Source organism: Pelobates fuscus, chromosome 2 (genome assembly GCF_036172605.1).
Source record: "Pelobates fuscus isolate aPelFus1 chromosome 2, aPelFus1.pri, whole genome shotgun sequence".
Classification (NCBI taxonomy): Eukaryota; Metazoa; Chordata; class Amphibia; order Anura; family Pelobatidae; genus Pelobates; species Pelobates fuscus.
In genome coordinates this window covers 442512748-442534475 of record NC_086318.1, presented here as the reverse complement: position 1 = coordinate 442534475, position 21728 = coordinate 442512748, and the positions used below count along the sequence as shown (strand labels likewise).

Below are 21728 nucleotides of genomic sequence, written 5' to 3'. Positions count from 1 at the left end.
AGATTGTAAAGCAAGCCTTGTAAGCGCAAAGAATACACTAAGTGCTGTGAATGAGGTGCAGAGTATGCAAACTAATGTCAACCTCTTCCACTGCTTCACATTCCGGGCATAGTGTACTACACATACATAAAATGGTACACACGCCATGCAGTGTCATATTGCGATAAGAATAAACTGGACAGAGCTCGGATCTGAAAGTAGGATGTTTTAGATTTAATTCTGGCAAGGAATTAACATTCAGTGTTGCTGGGGAATTAAGTGGGATTTTAGCTATTTAGCACTAATTTGACAGTGAATGAATCTTTTTGTAATTTGCTAACTTAGGACAAACAATAGCACACTGAGCAGACAAGATAATCAGTAGATCTTACAGAGAGCCTGACAGCGCCAAGCATTTCATTGTGATGGACTCAAGGACAGGAATCTCCATCGATATGTCCCCCTAGCGATGTAACCAACATGCACTTCTTATTGTCCTCTGTACACTGTATGAGGCAGAGAGGCCAAGAAACCATGTTTTACTTACTGCAAAATCCGTATTAAAGCTGAACATATACACTACACGCAAAAAAACCTTACATAATGTAAACAAAACCCGATATATTCTTGTATTTGGACAGACTTTCAGTGGTAGCAGTAAAAGCCAACAAAGATCCAGAAAGGGTAGCTGGAATAGCTAGATACCTGGAATAGCTTTCCAATGGGAGCAGTAACAGTGATATAGAATGGGTAGTAGATACCTGGAATAGCCTTCCAGTGGGAGCAGTAACAGTTATATAGAAAGGGTAGTAGATACCCGGAATAGCCTTCCAGTGGGAGCAATAACAGTGATATAGAAAGGGTAGTAGATACCTGGAATAGCCTTCCAGTGGGAGCAGTAACAGTGATATAGAAAGGGTAGTAGATACCTGGAATAGACTTCCAGTGGGAGCAATAACAGTGATATAGAAAGGGTAGTAGATACCTGGAATAGCGTTCCAGTGGGAGCAGTAACAGTGTGTAACGGACCGTTTCAGCAGACAAGGGGTTAAAATCCGTTAAGGCGATAATCCCCTTTTCACAGGCACAGCTACTGTAAAATCAGCAAAACTCACGAATTGGATATAAGTGAATGCACCAAACTCCCGAACTGCATACAAGGGAATAAGGTAGCACTCCAAACTCCCGAACTGGAACCTCACGAATAGCTGCTAGCAGACGAACAGGAAAAGTTCCCAAGCGGCTTGCACTCCTGGCAGTCAGTCCCTATCAGCATACAGTGAATCCCCCCAAGAACGAGACAAGGCTCCGTGTTGAGGGTCAAGCAGTGGTCTGAGGTGCTGGCACACCCAGCCTGGTTTTTATTACAGTTGTTGCAAATACAGGACTGCCCACAGTGAAGGATAAAACAACCAATCACATCACAGTTACATCCCACAGATTCCCTCCCCTTATCCTGAGAGGAAACTCAATTATACATACAGTTAAAGGACCACTCTAGTGCCAGGAAAGCATACTCGTTTTCCTGGCACTAGAGTGCCCTGAGGGTGCCCCCACCCTCAGGGACCCACTCCCGCCTGGCTCTGGAAAGGGGAAAGGGGTAAAAACTTACCTTTTTCCAGCGCTGGGCGGGGAGCTCTCCTCCTCCTCTCCGCCTCCGTTCCTCCCCGTCGGCTGAATGCGCACGCGCGGCAAGAGCTGCGCGTGCATTCAGCCGGTCACATAGGAAAGCATTCATAATGCTTTCCTATGGACGCTTGCGTGCTCTCACTGTGATTTTCACAGTGAGAATCACGCAAGCGCCTCTAGCGGCTGTCAATGAGACAGCCACTAGAGAATTAGGGGGAAGGCTTAACTAATTGATAAACATAGCAGTTTCTCTGAAACTGCTATGTTTATAAAACAATTAGTTAACCCTAGCTGGACCTGGCACCCAGACCACTTCATTAAGCTGAAGTGGTCTGGGTGCCTAGAGTGGTCCTTTAAACATACTTTCTACCCAACTTTCATAACTCTAAAACCATACATCACATTCACATAAAAATACATATCCACAATCAATCCATTCAGGGGAACAACATATTAAAAAAATGGCATGAATCAGACCAGGGGTTCAAAAGTTAGTAAAGTATCTTTTAAAAACTCCTGCAAGCATGGCTTTCCAGCTCAGACCGGTTTTACAGAGGCCTCTATCCTGGAGACAATGGGGAAAGTAATCCAATTATATCCAGGGATAGAGGCAGACTCCATTGAGCACATGGTTTCAAAAAGACATAAAACACTTTAAAATACATAAAGTCACCTTTTACACATAACACACAGACATTTCACATATCCCCAGATAGCTGGGATCTGGGCGCACAAAACTACCGAATAGCTCTCAGATCCTATTCAGTTCAATTGCCATGGAGCTAAAGTCTTTCATATTATATGAATGGGCTCCATGGCATAGCTATCTGGGGTATCACCGCTCACACAGGGCAAGTACTGAATGACCCCACTGTATTTAAAGGGCCAGAATGAGTGACATGTACTCTGTTAGGGCCCAATCTCACAGGGCCATAGTCCAAAGGCAGCAGGCGGGCAGCCAGGCTTCTCCAATGCAATGTGGCGAGATTGCTCTCGTCACACAGTGATATAGAAAGGGTAGTAGATACCTGGAATAGCCTTCCAGTGGGAGCAGTAACGGTGATATAGAAAGGGTAGTAGATACCTGGAATAGCCTTCCAGTGGGAGCAGTAACAGTGATATAGAAAGGGTAGTAGATACCTGGAATAGCTTTCCAATGGGAGCAGTAACAGTTATATAGAAAGGGTAGTAGATACCTGGAATAGCCTTCCAGTGGGAGCAGTAACAGTGATATAGAAAGGGTAGTAGATACCTGGAATAGCCTTCCAATGGGAGTAGTAACAGAGAAAGGGTAGTAGATACCTGGAATAGCCATCCAGTGGAAGCAGTAACAGTGATATATAAAGGGCAGTAGATACCTGGAATAGCCATCCAGTGGAAGCAGTAACAGTGATATAGAAAGGGAAGTAGATACCTGGAATAGCCATCCAGTGAGAGCAGTAACAGTGATATAATATCCAAGAATTCCTTGAGAAGAACATGGTTATCAGCAAAAAATCAGCACGGTTTTATGAAGCTTCTATTTAACATATTTATAAAATGATCTTGAAATAGGCATTGAAAGTCATGTTTCAGTGTTTGCAGATGACACAAAACTCTGTAAAATAATAGAATGTGAGCAAGATATTACTTTGCTGCAGAGGTATTTAGATAGACTGGGGGAATGGGCACTCCAATGGCAGATGAAATTTAATGTTGAAAAATGCAAAGTTATGCACTTCGGCGTAAAGAATGCACAAGCAACGAATACCCTTAATGGAAGCGAATTAGGGATAACAACACACGAAAAGGACTTGGGAATTGTTATAGACAACAAACTATGCAACAATGTGCAAAGTCAATCAGCAGTGGCCAAGGCCAGTAAGGTATTGTCATGCATGAAAAAGGGCATTAATTCTATGGATGAGAATATCATTTTGCCTCTTGATAAATCACTGGTAAGACCACATATTGAATATGCTGTGCAATTTTGGGCACCTGTCCTAAAGAAGGATATCATAGCACTAGAAAACGTGCAGAGGCAGGCTACAAAATTAATAAAAGGAATGGAACATATCAGCTATGAAGAAAGGTTAACAAATTTAAACCTATTTAGTTTAGAAAAACGTCACCTGAGAGGGGATATGATAACATTATACAAATATATTCGGGGCCAATACAAACCATTGTGTGGAAATCTATTCACAAACCGGACTTTACATAGGACACAAGGTCATGCGTTTAGACTGGAAGAAAGAAGATTTCGTCTAAGGCAAAGGAAAGTTTTTTTACTGTAAGAACAATCAGGATGTGGAATTCTCTGCCTGAAGAAGTGGTTTTATCAGAGTCCATATAGATGTTCAAACAGCAACTAGATGCAAAAACAGAATATTCAAGGATATAATCTTTCAATGTAGGGTAATAACTACTTGATCCAATCATAAATCTAACTGCCATTCTGGGTTCAAGAAGGATTTTTTCCCCTAGTTTGTTGCACAATTGGAAGCACTTCAAACTGTTTTTTTTTTGCTTTCTTTTGGATCAATAGCAAAAATCAAATGTGAGGAAGGCTGAACTTGATGGACGCAAGTCTCTTTTCAGCTATGTAACTATATAGAAAGGGTAGCTAACAGTAATATAGAAAGGATAGTAGATACCTGGTGTAGCGGATGGTACTGGGCTGTCCTACAAAATTCATGGGAATCAATGTATTCGTGTATATTGACAGTTTTATGTGTGTAAAAGAAATGTATTCCTCTGTTTGTTCGGTAGAATCATTCGAATAAAGCAAGGGAATGAGACTACCGAACAACCAGACCTCCTTGTGTGAAGTGTGCCTTCAATTACCGTTTGCAACAATGTTGCAAACTGGTAATTACCTATTCGTGCAGTGTGGTCTTTGTTCTCTGGGTGGCCGCCATTCGGGATACGAACACGTGGCGGTGGCCATCTTAGACTACCGAACAGCGGTGTTTTGCCGTTGAGTGTCTGGAACTAAAATCGGACACTTGACTAGGCGAACACCGCTGAGACCTCCAGACTTCCAGTACTTCGTGGGGAAACTACCGAACGGCTCGCTGTTCGGTAGAAAGAACCCCACGAACTGGGGGATTCATTCGAATCCTCCCCAGGCTACATAACACAAGTCATTCACATGTTTTCATTCCCTTGTTTGTGACCGACCGCAGGGCCAAAATACATGGAACTGTTTTCGGATACTTTACCCATGCGGTCGGTCAAATCTGTACCTGGTCATAACTCCCGAACCCCTGGTCCGATCTGGGTGATTTTTGAGTATGTTGCTCACCCAGATCAGGGATACCATTTTTAAAGGGGTATCCCTACGTTTAGGGGTACATCCAGAAACTGGGGGAATTTGGGTACAGTATAAGGGGATTATGATGTAAGAGGAGGGGAGGAGATGTGTGGGAGGTTACTAATCCCCGATTGGATACTGTACTAATTGTTGGAAACCCCTCCCTTGCATGGGAGCATGCTTTATAAGGCACTGTGGAATAAAGCTTGTCAGTCTGCTCCTGAAACTGTGTGTCGTCCAGTTATTGGGAGTGCTGTGGGGATACTGCTGCGTTATTTTGCCTGCTGGAAACTCTGCCTGTGGATTTACTATTGCCTTGTTCCTGAGCCTCACTGGGATCTTACGTGGAGAATAGCTGTGGGATATCAGCTCTCCGCTACACCTGGAATAGCCTTCCAATGAAGGTAGTAAAGGCTAACAGTGATATAGAATGAGTACTACATACCTGGAATAGCTTTCCAGTGGGAGCAGTAAAGGCCAAGAGTGATATAGAAAGTAGGGATCGACCGATTATCGGTTTTACCGATATTATCGGCCGTAATTCGTTATTTTCTGCAATATTGGTATCGGACAATATAGATACCGATATTGCCGATAATACCTCCTAGAACCGCCGGGCCCATTACAAGCCTGGTGGTCCTGGGGGGGCCCGCAGCAAGCTCTTACTTACCTTCCCAGCAGCTCCCTTCAGCTCCCCTGTGTAAATTTTGCGAGTCCCGCGGCCGTCAGAGCGTTGCCATGGGTTACTATTGCATCGCTCCGCGCGGCATGCAAACCGCAAGATTTAGCGGAGCTGAAGTAGCTGCTGGGAAGATAAGAGTTTCCTGCGGACCCCCACGAAATGCTATATCCCCCCTCCCTGGCAAAGTAACAAGCAGGGAGAGGGGACAAAAAAAAATAAACAAACATATAAAAAAAAAAAATGACTATATTTTTACACAAATTACATCCCTTCAGAAACACACACACTCTGCATTATACACACACACTCTGCATTATACACACTCTGCATCCACTTTACGCACCCTAAACACACTGCATTTTCACTATACGCACAGTACACACACTGCATTTTCACTATACGCACACTACACACACTGCATTTTCACTATACGCACACTACACACACTGCATTTTCACTATACGCACACTACACACACTGTATTCACTTTACGCACACTACACACACTGCATTCACTTTACGCACACTACACACACTGCATTTTCACTATACGCACAGTACACACACTGCATTTTCACTATACGCACACTACACACACTGCATTTTCACTATACGCACACTACACACACTGCATTTTCACTATACGCACACTACACACACTGTATTCACTTTACGCACACTACACACACTGCATTCACTTTACGCACACTACACACACTGCATTCACTTTACGCACACTACACACACTGCATTCACTATACGCACACTGCATTCACTATACACATTACACTCACTATACACATTACACAAACACACACACTCTGCATTCACTATATATATATATATATATATATATACATACACACACACACTACACACTCACTGCATTCACTATACACACTACACAGACACACCCTACTTTCATTATATACACATAAATACACACTGCATTTTCACTATATGCACACTACACACACACTGCATTCACTTTATGCACACTACACACACTGCATTTTCACTATACGCACACTACACACACTGCATTTTCACTATACGCACACTACACACACACTGCATTCACTTTACGCACACTACACACACACTGCATTCCCTTTACGCACACTACACACACACTGCATTCACTTTACGCACACTACATTCACTATACGCACACTACATTCACTATACGCACACTACATTCACTATACGCACACTGCATTCACTATACACATTACACAAACACACACACTCTGCATTCACTATATATATATATATATATATATATATATACACACACACACACACACTACACACTCACTGCATTCACTATACACACTACACAAACACACCCTACTTTCATTATATACACACTGCATTTTCACCATATGCACACTACACACACACACAGCGCATTCACTTTACGCACACTACACAAACACACACACTCTGCATTCACTATATATATATATATATATATATATATATACACACATACACACACACACTACACACTCACTGCATTCACTATACACACTACACAAACACACCCTGCTTTCATTATATACACATAAATACACACTGCATTTTAACTATATGCACACTACACACACACACTGCATTTTCACTATACGCACACCACACACTGCATTTTCACTTTACGCACACTACACACACACACACTGCATTTTCACTATACGCACACCACACACTGCATTTTCACTTTACGCAAACTACACACACACACTGCATTTTCACTTTACGCACACTACACACACACACTGCATTCACTTTACGCACACTACACACTACATTCACTATACACATTACACAAACACGCACTTTGCATTCACTATACACACTACACAAACACTCACTGCTCACTCCATTATATACACATAAATACACACTGCATCCACTACACAAACACACACAGCTCCCCTGTCTAAACACATTGCATCCACTACATGTGGCATGTATATTTTGTGCATTTACCTTAAGAAATAGTTTATTTTTTCAAAATGGTAAATGTACAGAATATCGGCAAGTTATCTGCTATCGGCCTGAAAATTCACAGATTATCGGTATCGGCTCTAAAAAAAAAAATCAATACTGGCCGATCCCTAATAGAAAGCGTAGTAGATACCTGGAAAAGCCTTCCACTGGGATCTGTAACAGTGATATAGAAAGTGTAGTAGAGACCTGGAATAGCCTTCCAGTGGGAGCAGTAAAGGCCAACAGTGATATAGAAAGGGTAGTAGATACCTGGAATAGCCTTCCAGTGGGAGCAGTAAAGGCCAACAGTGATATAGAAAGGGTAGTAGATACCTGGAATAGCCTTCCAGTGGGAGCAGTAAAGGCTAACAGTGATTTAGAAAACGTAGTATATGCCAGGAATAGCCTTCCTATGGCCATTGCAACGCGTGAGTGGTGTTCTGTGTTTTGTCTCGGGCTAGACAGGGTTAAATAACACGCCAAAGATTGCAATAATTACACCTGTATTTGAGCAGCGTCATGGGGGTGAGAGAACAATAAACAGATAATTCTGGGAGAGGAAAACAAGAACCCCAGATGTTATAGCAGGCACAATAATTACTCTTTATCCTACAATATTCCTGGAAGGGATGAACACATGCAGAAAGCAATGACCGCAAATACATTTACATTCATTTTTTGGGTGCTGTCTGGCACTGTGTTCTGAGGTGACATTTTTAGATGAAGTGGTTCCCAGACACAAAAACTTGTGAGCTGGTAGCTATATAATGTATAAACAAAGGGGGCAATTTATCAAAGTGTTCTGAAATGAGGAGTCACCAATGGGCGATGTGTGCGGATTCCATTGGTTTCCATGGTGACTGGCCAACATTTAGCACTCTGTATCACTGTTTAGGACAGATAATGTTCTCCCGTGAAGGACCACGGTTAACAGCAGTTTAAAACCTACCATTCATCTACTTACAAACACTTTATAAGTAGTATAAGAAGTTCTCACACAACATGCCCCCTTTGGGATTAATTAATTAATTGTTTTACCTATGCAATGCTTACTAAATGTCCCCCTAGACATACAGAGCTATTATTATACATATATATTAACCTATGGCTGTATTGTCATAATAATAATATATATACAGAAAGGGGTATTTCTTTTATATACACCCCTATATACTTGTTAACCCTTAATAGGGAACACATGGGATGGGCGGCAGCATTGTAACCAGGCTGTGTGATACAAAAAGTGAATACAAATACAAAAACAAAAGTCCTGCGCTCACTCTTGGGCAGCAGCAACGACTACAGTACACATCAGCTAATACATATAGTAAATTAACTATTAGGGCTTAACAAGTATATAGGGGTGTATATAAAAAATACCCCTTTCTGTCTCAGAGATATTTCTAGGGATTAAGGAGAGAGCACAGGTAACTTTTTTCCTCTGGTTTTTAATAATATATTTTAGCCTGTAACTCAGAGCTGACAGATATCTGGACAGGCCTTACTTGATGGCTCTGAGTGGTGTGAGATGGCAAGGGATATACCTTGTCTAATGCTCCCACCTGCAGCGCCAGTAGAGAGGGGACTTGTCACAGATACAGGTAAAGGGTTAAAAGCCTTTGCCTTAGTTAAGTCTTTCCACGTCTGCAGGGGTTAAAAGTAAGAATTTTTTCTCTCCTAACTCCTGTCTGCAATCTGTTACAGGGACCACGGACTCCCTTTTTTCCCCCCAGGTCAAGCTAACCTTACATATTTTAGATAAGACGTGCTATACATGCGCAGTAGACTAATAGCAATACGTAATGTTATATGAATAATTATACTTTTTGCACTGAAACTTCTATGATTGGTTGATTTTGCCTTTTGTTGTATACATCTCTAAGAAAACCGTGTTTACGCACGATGTATACGCATTAAAGTCTTCAAATACTTTCTGACCTCCATTATGACTGGTGTGCATTGAGTGTTTATTCTATTTTGAAACCGATACCTAGTAGGATATCACAACTACCTGCTATCTACAGTTGCAGGATTGAAGAGGAGGCATTTGGGCAATTGTATTTTCTATCTACTTGCATTACTCATACAGGGCAAGTGCCTTCCAGCAGATATTAGATTATCCTACTACATCTAATGAAGGCATTAATATATAGGATAGGAGCTCTCTCCCTATGATGTTATTGGTTCCACGAGTGACCACAATATTAGGGTAACCTTCCTATCTACAAGTGAATTATTTATTTGTTCTCTGGTCTACAATTTTCTCAATTTTTAATCTATTTGTTCGTTTCTGTCACTAGACTCATAGCTTTCAGCATGGGTTTTTTATTCAATAGCGGTTAGTAAAAGTTATGTTTTAAGCATACATATGTGGACTTTCAAGGGACTTCCTACTTTGTGACTCCGGGGGGTGTTGTTTCCCCCTGGGATCCTTTTCTTCTTTCTTTTGAAGTGTGTAAAAAAGCAACTAAAGTGCAATCACGACTGAGCGCTGATTAGTCCTCTGAGCACGAGGCCTGTTATATAACAGCTAAACCCCACTTTTACTCCTTTTAAACAGGAGGTGCTGAGACCGAGGAAGCATTGCACCCTTCACGCTGAGACATTTACACCCACTTGTTATTTACACACATTGTCTCCATTCACTACAACAAGAACTTTCTATCGAATTCACTGAGCTTGCTCATAGCGACAAGGATGTGCGACGGCCCCTAGTTATGGCTGCACGGTGACGCTGTCTGAGAATTCTCCCACTGACCGCTATGGTGGTGGACCAGGACTCGTTTCGATATTGAGTGATGTTTTACTATGCACAGACTGAGCAGACAACAATTCTTTCACAACCAAAGTTACATTGCGGTAAGTCTGTTAGTGTTTAATACTAGACAGCGGAGTAAGGCATGTCAATAACGTCTGCCTGACCAATCATACAAAGCACACACACACACGTACGCACACATTAAAACACAGCCTTTTATCTGCTTTTATTTCTGATTTATTATGGAGACGCACCAAGAGGCGAAGCTGTAGCCAAGTGCTTGCCGAAGGATAACTTGAGATTTATATTGAGTAGAAGGTGACCTTTCTCTTGTGAATTTGTGTAAATAAATGGAAAATGTCACGATAATGTCATGGAGCAAGGTAATATTGGCTGAGTAAGGGGGCAGCTGTTACGGATACAGCATTAAGCTGTTGTACAGAGCTAAACATCCACCTGATTTAACACCTCTGACGGGGCACGATGTTGACATATTATTGAGAATTGAGGTTTTCTTTTTATTCCCGTGGAGACGGAGATGGACAGAGAACATGATCACTTCTCAATCAGGTAGAAAGCAGGATGGAGGAAAGAACTGTCTACACACTGAATGCAGGGTGCCAGGCAGCATGAGGTAGTGACTTTTCTAAAATTTGGAAATATTTAGAATGTGCCCCAATAAAAAAAAAAAACATATGGGAAAGAATTTTAAGCTTTCATTAAAAAACGAAAAACAAAACATTTCTGAAAAGGTGTCACAGAACTGACAGCTTGAAATAAAATTAATTCCTTTCTCCCTGGAGTCTGGTCACTTTGAGATTAGGCTACCCCGATCCATGTGCATCTGACAGATAGCTTCACTGAGGTTTTAAGAGCATGTTTGTTTACCTTATATGAAGTTACTCTGAGAGATGGTTTTAGATTTATTTACCCCACAAACAGTGATACAATGTTCACTGGGGTGAAACGTGGCAATTAATATAAACACCAGCTAAGCGAACGTGCCTCTTCTAGAAATAAAATGAATTGAAAAACCACTGAAAATAAACTATAACTTGTATTAAACTCTGAAGGTGATGCCTCATTTTCGTTTAAATTATATTAAAAACGTAGACATCATAATCCAGTTCAGTCCTGGCATAGGCAATGCAAACAATGCCAATAAGAACAAGAAATACAAACATTGAAAATTATGTATAAAACGCATTGTGAACACAAAGTGCTGAGTACACCTGTTAGCGCTATATAAATATCATATACATACACTGTATACCTATTGCACTTACTGTATCTCTCTCTACTGTAATGTAACCTGTAAAGTGCTGAGTACACCTGTTAGCACTATATAAATAAAATATACATACACTGTATACCGATTGCACTTACTGTACCTCCCTCTACTGTAATGTAACCTGTAACGTGCTGAGTACACCTGTTAGCACTATATAAATAAAATATACATACACTGTATACCGATTGCACTTACTGTACCTCCCTCTACTGTAATGTAACCTGTAACGTGCTGAGTACACCTGTTAGCACTATATAAATAAAATATACATACACTGTATACCGATTGCACTTACTGTACCTCCCTCTACTGTAATGTAACCTGTAGAGTGCTGAGTACACCTGTTAGCGCTATATAAATACAATATACATACACTGTATACCTACTGCACTTACTGTACCTCCATCTACTGTAATGTAACCTGTAAAGTGCTAAGTACACCTGTTAGAACTACCACAAAATTACAAAATACGAGATATCTGACAAGCAGACATTGGCTTTAAATAGTTTAAGGTCTTTCATAGATAACAAAACACCCAAACTCAAAAATAAACAATTCAATATAATTTAACAAAAATACATTATATACCACTTTCACAGTTTATTAGGCAATTTGAAGCTAAGGTGAAGACTTTTTAATCATGGACATAAAAATAGATTTTCTTTTTCCACAACAAACTATTCAATATAAATCAATATTTGGCATATTTGTATAAACTTTAAATAAACATGAAAAGGGGAACGTAACAACACATTCACAAAAGAAAACCCTAAAATCTGATTATAAACATAAAATACAAATTCAATAAATAAAACAGAGCGTGAAAAAAATTGCTAAAAAAATACATTTTTATTGACACGAGTCCTAGAATTTGTTTTATTCAAATTTCCAATAGGATTTAATCCATTTTCTTACAAAGCTTCCTTCTCACTAAAATGCACCAAGATCAGATCTTCATTTCTACCTGATCTGAATGAAAGAGTGAGAATTTAGATTACTGACAGTGTCTACAGCATGTACGCAGTGTTCACCGCACAGCTCTAGAATAGGAGGGAGACAAAGTGAGAGACAGAGATACACAAAGATAGGGACAGACAGCGAGAAAAAATTACCTGAGACAGCACACTCTCTCGGCATCTGCTGTAATAGCCAAAACAGAGTGACAGCTGTCTCCAGCACCCAACTCTGCACTCGGCACCTTCGCATGTGCAATAGAGAACTTCAGCACTATGACAGCCAAAATTCAAGTTCAAGTTCAGAATTGAGTATTTAAATCCCCGAACCCGTTCTACAATGACCGAATACGGTTCATTACATGGGTAAAACAGGAGGTAGGTGCAGCGCCTAAAAAGTCCTTATATGGAGTATATAACAACAAGAAATAAAACAGAAGGAACTGATAGTGTAGTATGTAAAAATATAATAAATATAAATATGAGAAAAATGTGCACTCACACTTTTTTGGAGCTTCAATACAGCTCCAACATTTGCGACTGAGCAAAATGATCCCCGGCTAAGGATAAAGTGCAGTGTTGATTCTTCGTATATTCATGTTTGTAGAAGGTATCCTCACAAAAATAGATACAAAAACATAATATAGTGTAGCATATTTGGGCTACGGAGCATGCGTAGGTATGAATATAAAGTGTGCACTCACATGTAATGGAGCCGTGAATATGGCTTCAAATTAGCATATGAAGTGGTATGATCTCTACTCAAGGATATAGTCAATATTTCTCCGTAGATATATATGTGGAAATCTCCGTAGATATATATGTGGAAATCAACAAATAAAACCACTATAGTCTACACTGTAAATATGGAGTGAAAAACACAATAAAAAGATTTAAAAAAAAAACACTCACATGCTAAAGAGCAAAGTACAGTTTGCTCAATCCAATACACTTATTGGATATGTCCATTGCTGACCTCGCTCTTCTCTTTAGGGAATTTCTTTAATTGCACCTCACCTGTGGTATTCACTAAAAGACTCAGCGTTATTTACTCAAGTGAGAATTCAAAGTAAATTCAAATTTAAGGTCAAAACAATCATACTGGAAATATTCAGACACTCTGGCCTTGAATTTGAAATTCACTCTGAATTCTCACTCTAGTGAATAACCCTGTATATATTTTCTGTTCTTTGGTTCATGGACTAGTATTTAAACCTTACAGAAAGATACAGACATTAAGCGAGAGAGAGAGAGAGAGAGATCAAGGACTAAAATCACAGGGCAATATTCTATAAGTGAAGCAGCTACTTCAGTTCAAGATCCCTGCTGTGAATCATGTGATGTGTTTTACTAGTTGGAGCCAGTACTGCTCCAATAAGGAGTCGCTTAGCATCTTCCTTGTGTCAAATTCCAACCTTGGACTAATGATCCTAGGATTCATAACACAGCTAAACAACATGAATTACTTTTTTATTTTGATTGGATATTTTTTTTTTTTTATTGTGTGATTTAATGGTAAAAAGACTATTCTGGGAATATTGCTAACAGTGTCATATGTAATTATATCTGATAGTTTGAATAACCATACTATACGAACTGTGAACTTACCAAGAAAGCATTTTGAACAGAGATTCATCGTCTTACTGGATCTGCAGTAAACAAAACCAAGAAAGAAAAGTGAGCATTGCATTCTATACATATATACTATATATTATACACAAACCGATAGGCAATATGCACGCTGTACACAGAATACACAAGAAAATGAAGTTACTTTGCTAAAGCAATCACTTATTTAACTGCCAGATATGCTAAATAAAATGTTTAAGTGTGCAGTGAAACACAGAGCCAGAATGTGTCATTTCATATTCCTTGGCAATGGTGCTGGAAGTCAGCCAGTATTCTGCACGGATTCTGCGGCTGCCCGTAATACAGTAACAGATCATATATTATGGAAGTTCATCTTAAATACATTGGAAACTCTGTGAGAAACAATATCATACATCCAGCTTTTTATAAGTGTGATCTGTGTGTTTCAGTAAGGATGGATACACTGTTGCCATCTACAAAAAAACACACAGGGCTCCATAAATATGGCAGCCACCGGGCATCCTATCCCCATATCAGTTTCATCGAATTCTAGGAGCAGTTGGGCATGTACTTAGAAAAGAGCGTACGAGCCACACAAAACTGGTCATTCCTTCCACAAAGTCATAGACGGACCCTCACAACATGTACAGCAACCCAGAGGTTAAAGTAATTTTCCACTGTACACTTATTCTGCCATAGGACAATGCAGGAAAAAAAAAAGTTTCATTACCTAGTGACACTATAGTCACCAGAACAACTACAGCTTATTGTAGTGGTTATGGTGCCTAAAGCGGTTTCAGAGATTAGGCAATTTTTACTATAGTGGCTGTCACTCAGACGACCATTAGAGGTACTTCCTGGGACACTACTGCACTGATGTTCAGCATCTCCACGACCTGCATGGAGATGCTTAACGATGCTTGTAGACATGCAATAATTTAAAGCATCTATATGCATGCACAAGAGCCTCCCAATGCTTTTCTATGGGCAACGGGATGATCTCAGCCAAGGGCAAGACCAGTGCGGAGCTGGAAAAAGGTGCGTTAAAACCCCTTTATAAAGTAAAGAGAGGGTTTCCGGGCACCTAAACTGTTATTTTACCACATTAGTGGCATGAACACAATGTAAAGGGACACTATAGGCACCAAAATAGCTTCAGCTTAGAGAAGCAGGTTTAGTGTATGGATCTTGCCCCTGCAGTGTCACTGCTAAATTATCTTGGGATCCAAGTAAACAAATCACAATAAAGCTAAACTTCCAGTAAGTCATTGGTTTGTGCAAAAAAAACAAAACCTGGAAGTGGCTATTCCACTTTAAATTAGCCATTTTTATTTAACTGGAATCGTAATTTCAAATCGTCCACATGGGGGGAAATATAACAACATAAAAAGTTAATAGCAGACAAGCCTCATTTCAGCTAGCCGACCACTTCCCATCTCTGAACAGAAAAGAGCTGTAGCCGGCAGAGTCTAGAGCTCACTTCAAGACGCTTTAATAAGAGCACTTTAAATAAACAGAAAAAACACAGCTTACTTTGCCAGATCTCTCAGAACAAGTTTCCCGCTGAGCCAAATGGTGTTTTTATGCATGTCTGGCATGGCATTCTGGAATACTAAATGTTAATATAAATATTGAGCGTATTCGCCTGAGCAGTCAGGATGAGCATTCTGATTCATCAAGTTAGAACGCAGCTACGGAAGCCAAAAGGCTACAATTAGCACAGACTGCTGGCATGGCTGGAACATGTATCTGTATTGACACAATTACACCTTCATGAGAAGCAACAATAAACAGAAGAAAAACAGATTACTAGGAAACATAGCAAAGCTTCCCTATACAGTCACTCAGCAACTGATTACACACATTGGAATCGGAACAAAAGATATTTATATGGATATTTATTCATTTTTTAGACTCACATAGCTGTGTAAAATCCAAGTGGGGACAGCTAGAATACATGCCCCAGTACAAATGGCTTCGAACCAAAAAGAGAAAAGAAATACACATTTTAAGGACTAGAATAATTAGCCAACATGTCAGCGTGTGCTGCTAATCTTTATAGCACTATATGACGTTAGTATCACTGCTGCTGTTGGACAAAAGAGTGCAGAACCACAACTAAGGAAAAGCAGGAAACTTCAGACTACAACAAACTGAATATGAATCCAAATGTTACCGTATTGTACTGGGTCTTTTTGCGGTTTCTCCCGGTTTTGAGCTGTAATGAATTGAAGGCTCAATTCAACTCAGTTCTACAGTGAACAGACCCCTAGATTTCCCCCACACAAAACAAACCAAAAACAAACATTCTCCCCCCAAAACCCCTGAAAGCATACTGAATTAGTGTTCTGTTTACACAGGAGTGGGCAGTGTCTGACACCTCAATATCACAACACAATATATATATATTTTTCATCACGGTCTCAAATTGTAAAAATGCCAATGTAACCAGCAGTGGGCCGAGCCCAACATAACGAGTCTGTGAGTAACTAACAATAAAGAGGCATTAAACTGCATATAGCATTTTATACAATTGCCAGGAACAAAAAGTACACAGTTTGCTGGTCTGAATGCCCTTTACAAAATGACATTTTCTTATGAAAATGTCCTGCACTTTCCATTATCTGCAAGTGGTTGTAGATTAGCAGCACCAGAAAGTAATAATAATAATAATCATAATAATCGTAGGAATATTTTATATTCAGACATACTTACTCTCGTGCATTAACTCTGCAATCCGGATTTATTAAAATATCAAGCAGAGAAGGGGAGAGATCGAACAAATGTACACTTGTCTTAACACAGAAACACAACAGGGGGGGGCTGGCACACTGCAGGAACGCAGGCTACGGCCATATGATTATTGCGTGCTCTTTCACTATATCTGTACGTGTGTATATATATGAAATGTCTACATAGAATCATGTTGTCCCTCAGAATAAAGCGGTAGTTACAAGTTATGCGGCAATTCATACAACCTGTGCTAAAAGCCCTCTAAATGATTAAAAAGGATTCTGGGAGTCGCAAGCTTTTACATCTTATTTTCACCAAATTTTTTTGACACAATTTATTAAATCTGTCAGGTTTCTCATCTGTTGCTTATTTTGAATAAAAGCCATTTTTCCAACAGAAATGGGTTTCACGTCTCTTTTTTCCGACACTCAGACAGGGTTATTTACGAATGGCAGAATTGTTGGGATTTCAAAGTGTATTTTACATTTAAGGCCAAAGTAACAGAACTGGGAGAATAACCAACTTGTAGAATTGTTTTTTTATTGTTTAGCTATTTTGGCCTTAAAATTTGAAGTTAACTTTGAATTCTCACTTTTTCTCACAATTCTCAGTGATAACCCTGATGATGATGATGATGATGATGGAATTTAAAGGGACACTCCAGGCACCCAGACCACTTCTGCTCATTGGAGTGGTCTGGGTGCCAACTCCCACTACCCTTAACCCTGCAAGTGTAATTATTGCAGTTTTTCATAAACTGCAATATTTACATTGCAGGGTTAACTCCACCTCTAGTGGCTGTCTATTAGACAGCCACTAGAGGTCACTTCCTGGGTTCTAGCACAGGTTTCCTGTGCTAGAGCGTCGCTGGACGTCCTCACGCTGTGTGAGGACCTCCAGCGTCACTCAAAACCCCATAGGAAGAGACGTAATGCGCATGCGCGGAATTTCCGCGCATGCGCATTAGGTCTCCTCGGACGGTGAGCGAGATTAGTCTCGCCCACCGGCCGACGTAATCACTAGGAGGAGCGTCGCGGAGGCGGAGACAGCGGCGAGGGACATCGCCGCTGTCCCAGGTAAGTGACTGAAGGGGTTTTCACCCCTTCAGTAACCGGGGATTGGTGGGTGGGAGGGAGAGGGACCCTCCAGTGCCAGAAAAACGGATCGTTTTTCTGGCACTGGAGTTTCCCTTTAAGAGGACATTAATAATTGCTTTGCTACAGCTAGGAGTCCTTTAACCCCTTAAGGACCAAACTTCTGGAATAAAAGGGAATCATGACATGTGTGACATGTCATGATTCCCTTTTATTCCAGAAGTTTGGTCCTTAAGGGGTTAAAGGGACGTTATGACAAAGTTAAGTCAATGTCACTTCTACATTAAAAATCACCTATAACTTGTGTGTTGACTTTCAACTCTGGCAGCATCAAAAACCAGCCTGGAGAAGGTGGTCTGGGCTTGGGAAACTTCCCTTTTGGCAATTTATTCTGCACAACATGGCCGTCTAACACTCTCAGCCAATGAATGGAGACTGGATTGGTTTCTTGCTCCGGCAGCTCTGCAAATGCCAAGAGTGTATCAGATGAGCTAGGGGCCTTGGAGCACAGCGGGGGCCCAGGTAAGAGGGCAAGTACCCATTACTGGGAAACTGGCCAGGGTAACCTTGGCACCATAACCTCTACTGTAGGTTGTAGGAGTTATGATACTTGGAATAACTCTTTAACTAAAGTGTTCTGAAAAATGAAGGCTACATTCTAAATCATTATTCTGATTGGTCTAAAAGTGTTGGTTTTCTTTATAGTAACTGTTGCCAATTTTTGCAGGAAAGTCAGCCAATTTCCATTTCAGAAAATCGTCAAATTTAGAGTAAAGGGAAAAGGAGAAGTGTATAGAACAGGATGCAAAAGAAGAGATAAAGGGAACAAAAAGCATATGAAAATTAGATGTAAAAGTGGCAGTGATATTTTGATAAATCACCCCATTGCTTTCCTTAAATGATTGAGCTCAGATTGAGGCAGTATAAAACTCTAGCAGATTTCTACATTTAAATAAATTTTTAACTATTCCCAAATACCTATTTCTTAACCATAGGCACAGGGCCGGCGCTACCTGTTAGGCGGAATAGGCAGCCGCCTAGGGCGCCCCTTGGGAAGGAGCGCCGCAAGGAGCGCCGGCCCCCCTCATGCTGCAGCCGCCCAAGCGCTCTGCAGAGAGCCTCAGGCGGCTGCAGCTTTGCCCGGGCTGGTGCGTCCATAAGGGCGCACCGCCCGGGCGCAGCATGAGGAGAGGGACTGACAGGAGGGAAGCGCGAAGCACTCCCTCCTGTCACGTGGCCGAGCCCTGTATGGTCCGCGGGTACAGGGAGCATCTGTCTCCTGTAACCAGCCGGACTAACAGCACACTGTTAGTCACACTAACAGTGCACACTGAGTGTCCGGCCGGGTACAGGAAACAAAAGCTCCCTGTACCTGCGGACCATACAGGGCTCGACCACGCTACAACAGAGGTAGTGGAGGGGGGGGGGGGAATGGAAGAAACTGACAGGGAGGGGGGGAAAGAAATTGATGGGGAGAGAAATAAATTGATGGGGGGGGGGAGAAATTGACAGGGAGGGGGAGAAAAATAAATTGACAGGGAGGGGGAGAAAAATAAATTAACAGGGAGGGGGAGAGAAAGAAATTGACAGGGAGGGGTGGGAGAAATAAATTGACAGGGGGGAGAAATAAATTGACAGTAAGGGGGGGAGAAAGAAATTGACAGGGAGGAGAATTGACGGGGAGAGAAAGAAATTGACAGGGAGGGGAATTGACGGGGGAGAGAAAGAAATTGACGAGGTGAGACTGACATGGGAGGGAGGGGGAATGAGAGTGGGGAGGGGAGAAGAGAGTGACAAGGGAGGGGGAGAAGAGAGTAACATAGGATGGGGGAGGAGAGGGACAAGGGGGGAGAAGAGAGTGAGAAGGGAGGGGGAAGAAGAGAGTGGCAAGGGGGGGAGAAGAGAGTGGCAAGGGGGGGAGAAGAGAGTGACAAGGGGGGAGAAGAGAGTGACAAGGGGGGAGAAGAGAGTGACAAGGGGGGGAGAAGAGAGTGACAAGGGGGGAGAAGAGAGTGACAAGGGGGGAGAAGAGAGTGACAAGGGGGAGAAGAGAGTGACAAGGGGGGATAAGAGAGTGACAAGGGGGGAGAAGAGAGTGACAAGGGGGGAGAAGAGAGTGACAAGGGGGGGATAAGAGAGTGACAAGGGGGGGAGAAGAGAGTGACAAGGGGGAGAAGAGAGTGACAAGGGGGGGAGAAGAAAGTGACAAGGGGGAGAAGAGAGTGACAAGGGGGGAGAAGAGAGTGACAAGGGGGGGAGAAGAGGGTGACAAGGGGGGGAGAAGAGAGTGACAAGGGGGGGGGAAGAGAGTGACAGGGGGGGAGAAGAGAGTGACAAGGGAGGGGGGAGAAGAGAGTGACAAGGGAGGGGGGGAGAAGAGAGTGACAAGGGAGGGGGGAGAAGAGAGTGACAAGGGAGGGGAGAGGGGGGAGAAGAGAGTGACAAGGGAGGGGGGAGAGATTGACATCCATCACACACACAATCACACACAATGCGCCCCTTGCACACAAAGACAATGCACCCCTTGCACACAGAAAAACACACAATGCATTACACACACACACAAGCAATGCAACCCTTACACACAATGCATCCCTTACACACACACACAAACACACAATGCATTCCTTACACACACTCAATGCACCCCTTGCAGACGCACACACTGCATCCCGTACATACACAGAAACACACCTTGCAGCCCTTACACATACAAAACACAGATTCACACAATGCATTCCTTACACACATATCAGGACATCCCCTACACACTCTACCCCCTGTGAACAAACTCATTGGTGGAACATGAAGGTGGACCCTGGAACCCAGACCTTGAGATGTGTAAATGGCCCCAAAAAAATGGAGCTGCTTCCCGTTCTCCCAGAACATTGATTTTTGTGACCACAGTTACCAACAGCCTCCAGAGATCCTGTTCTACACCAGACTAGTGGAGCCAGACTGCAGCTAGAGCCCATCATCCTCATCTGGTTGTAAGTAGGCAATCTAATATATTATTCGTAGCACTAATCTCTAATTTACCTCACATTAAATAAACACTATAGTCCCCAGAACCACTGCAGCTTAACCCCTTAAGGACCAAACTTCTGGAATAAAAGTGTCATGTGTCCTTAAGGGGTTATGTAGTGGTTCTGGTGTCTATAGCCTGTCCCTGCAGGCCTTTTAATGTAAACACGGTGGCACTGCAGCACTGGCGTTAGTTAACATGGCAGATCATATCAGTGGGGCATTGTGATGTCACATGGGGGGGCAAACTTTATCCTTGCACCGGCTCTGCATAGGCACATGTAAGCATACTATTACAATTCTGGGAAGTTGTAGTTATTGGTTATGAACTGGTTTGACTTCTAACCTGGGATCCACCGGCTGCAGCTCCCTACCTCCAGTACAGCCTATGGAGAGCCAGAAGCTCTCTGTCTGAGTTAAGTTCTGCACCGCATTGGATGACAGCAAACAGCTGACGCTCTCAGTCAATGTGCTAGTCCTGCAATTTATGGCTTAGCTCAGTAGGGTTAATGGAAGCTCCAACTTAGGAGTGCAGTTGGGGACTAGCGGAGGCACGGAGTGGCTTCTGGCAGACCCCAGATGTGAAACTCCTGGAGGAGTCTGCTAGCTAGCCTCCTGCCCAAGGACTGTGGGCCACATACAAAGCCCCTGTTTGGGAGTTAAATCTCCACAGCTTTCCCTGGGTGCCCCTGATTCGGCACTTTCCC

The 21728-nt window shown here is 42.0% G+C and overlaps 1 protein-coding gene across 1 annotated transcript in view; it reads right to left on the bottom strand.

Moving 5' to 3' along the window:
• Positions 1–21728, bottom strand: part of ZFAND3 (zinc finger AN1-type containing 3) — a 270967-nt gene that overhangs the window by 198834 nt on the left and 50405 nt on the right. The window contains exon 2 of the mRNA XM_063444125.1: positions 14189–14229. Coding sequence (XP_063300195.1) covers positions 14189–14229 — 41 coding nt within the window. The remainder of the gene's footprint in view (positions 1–14188; positions 14230–21728) is intronic.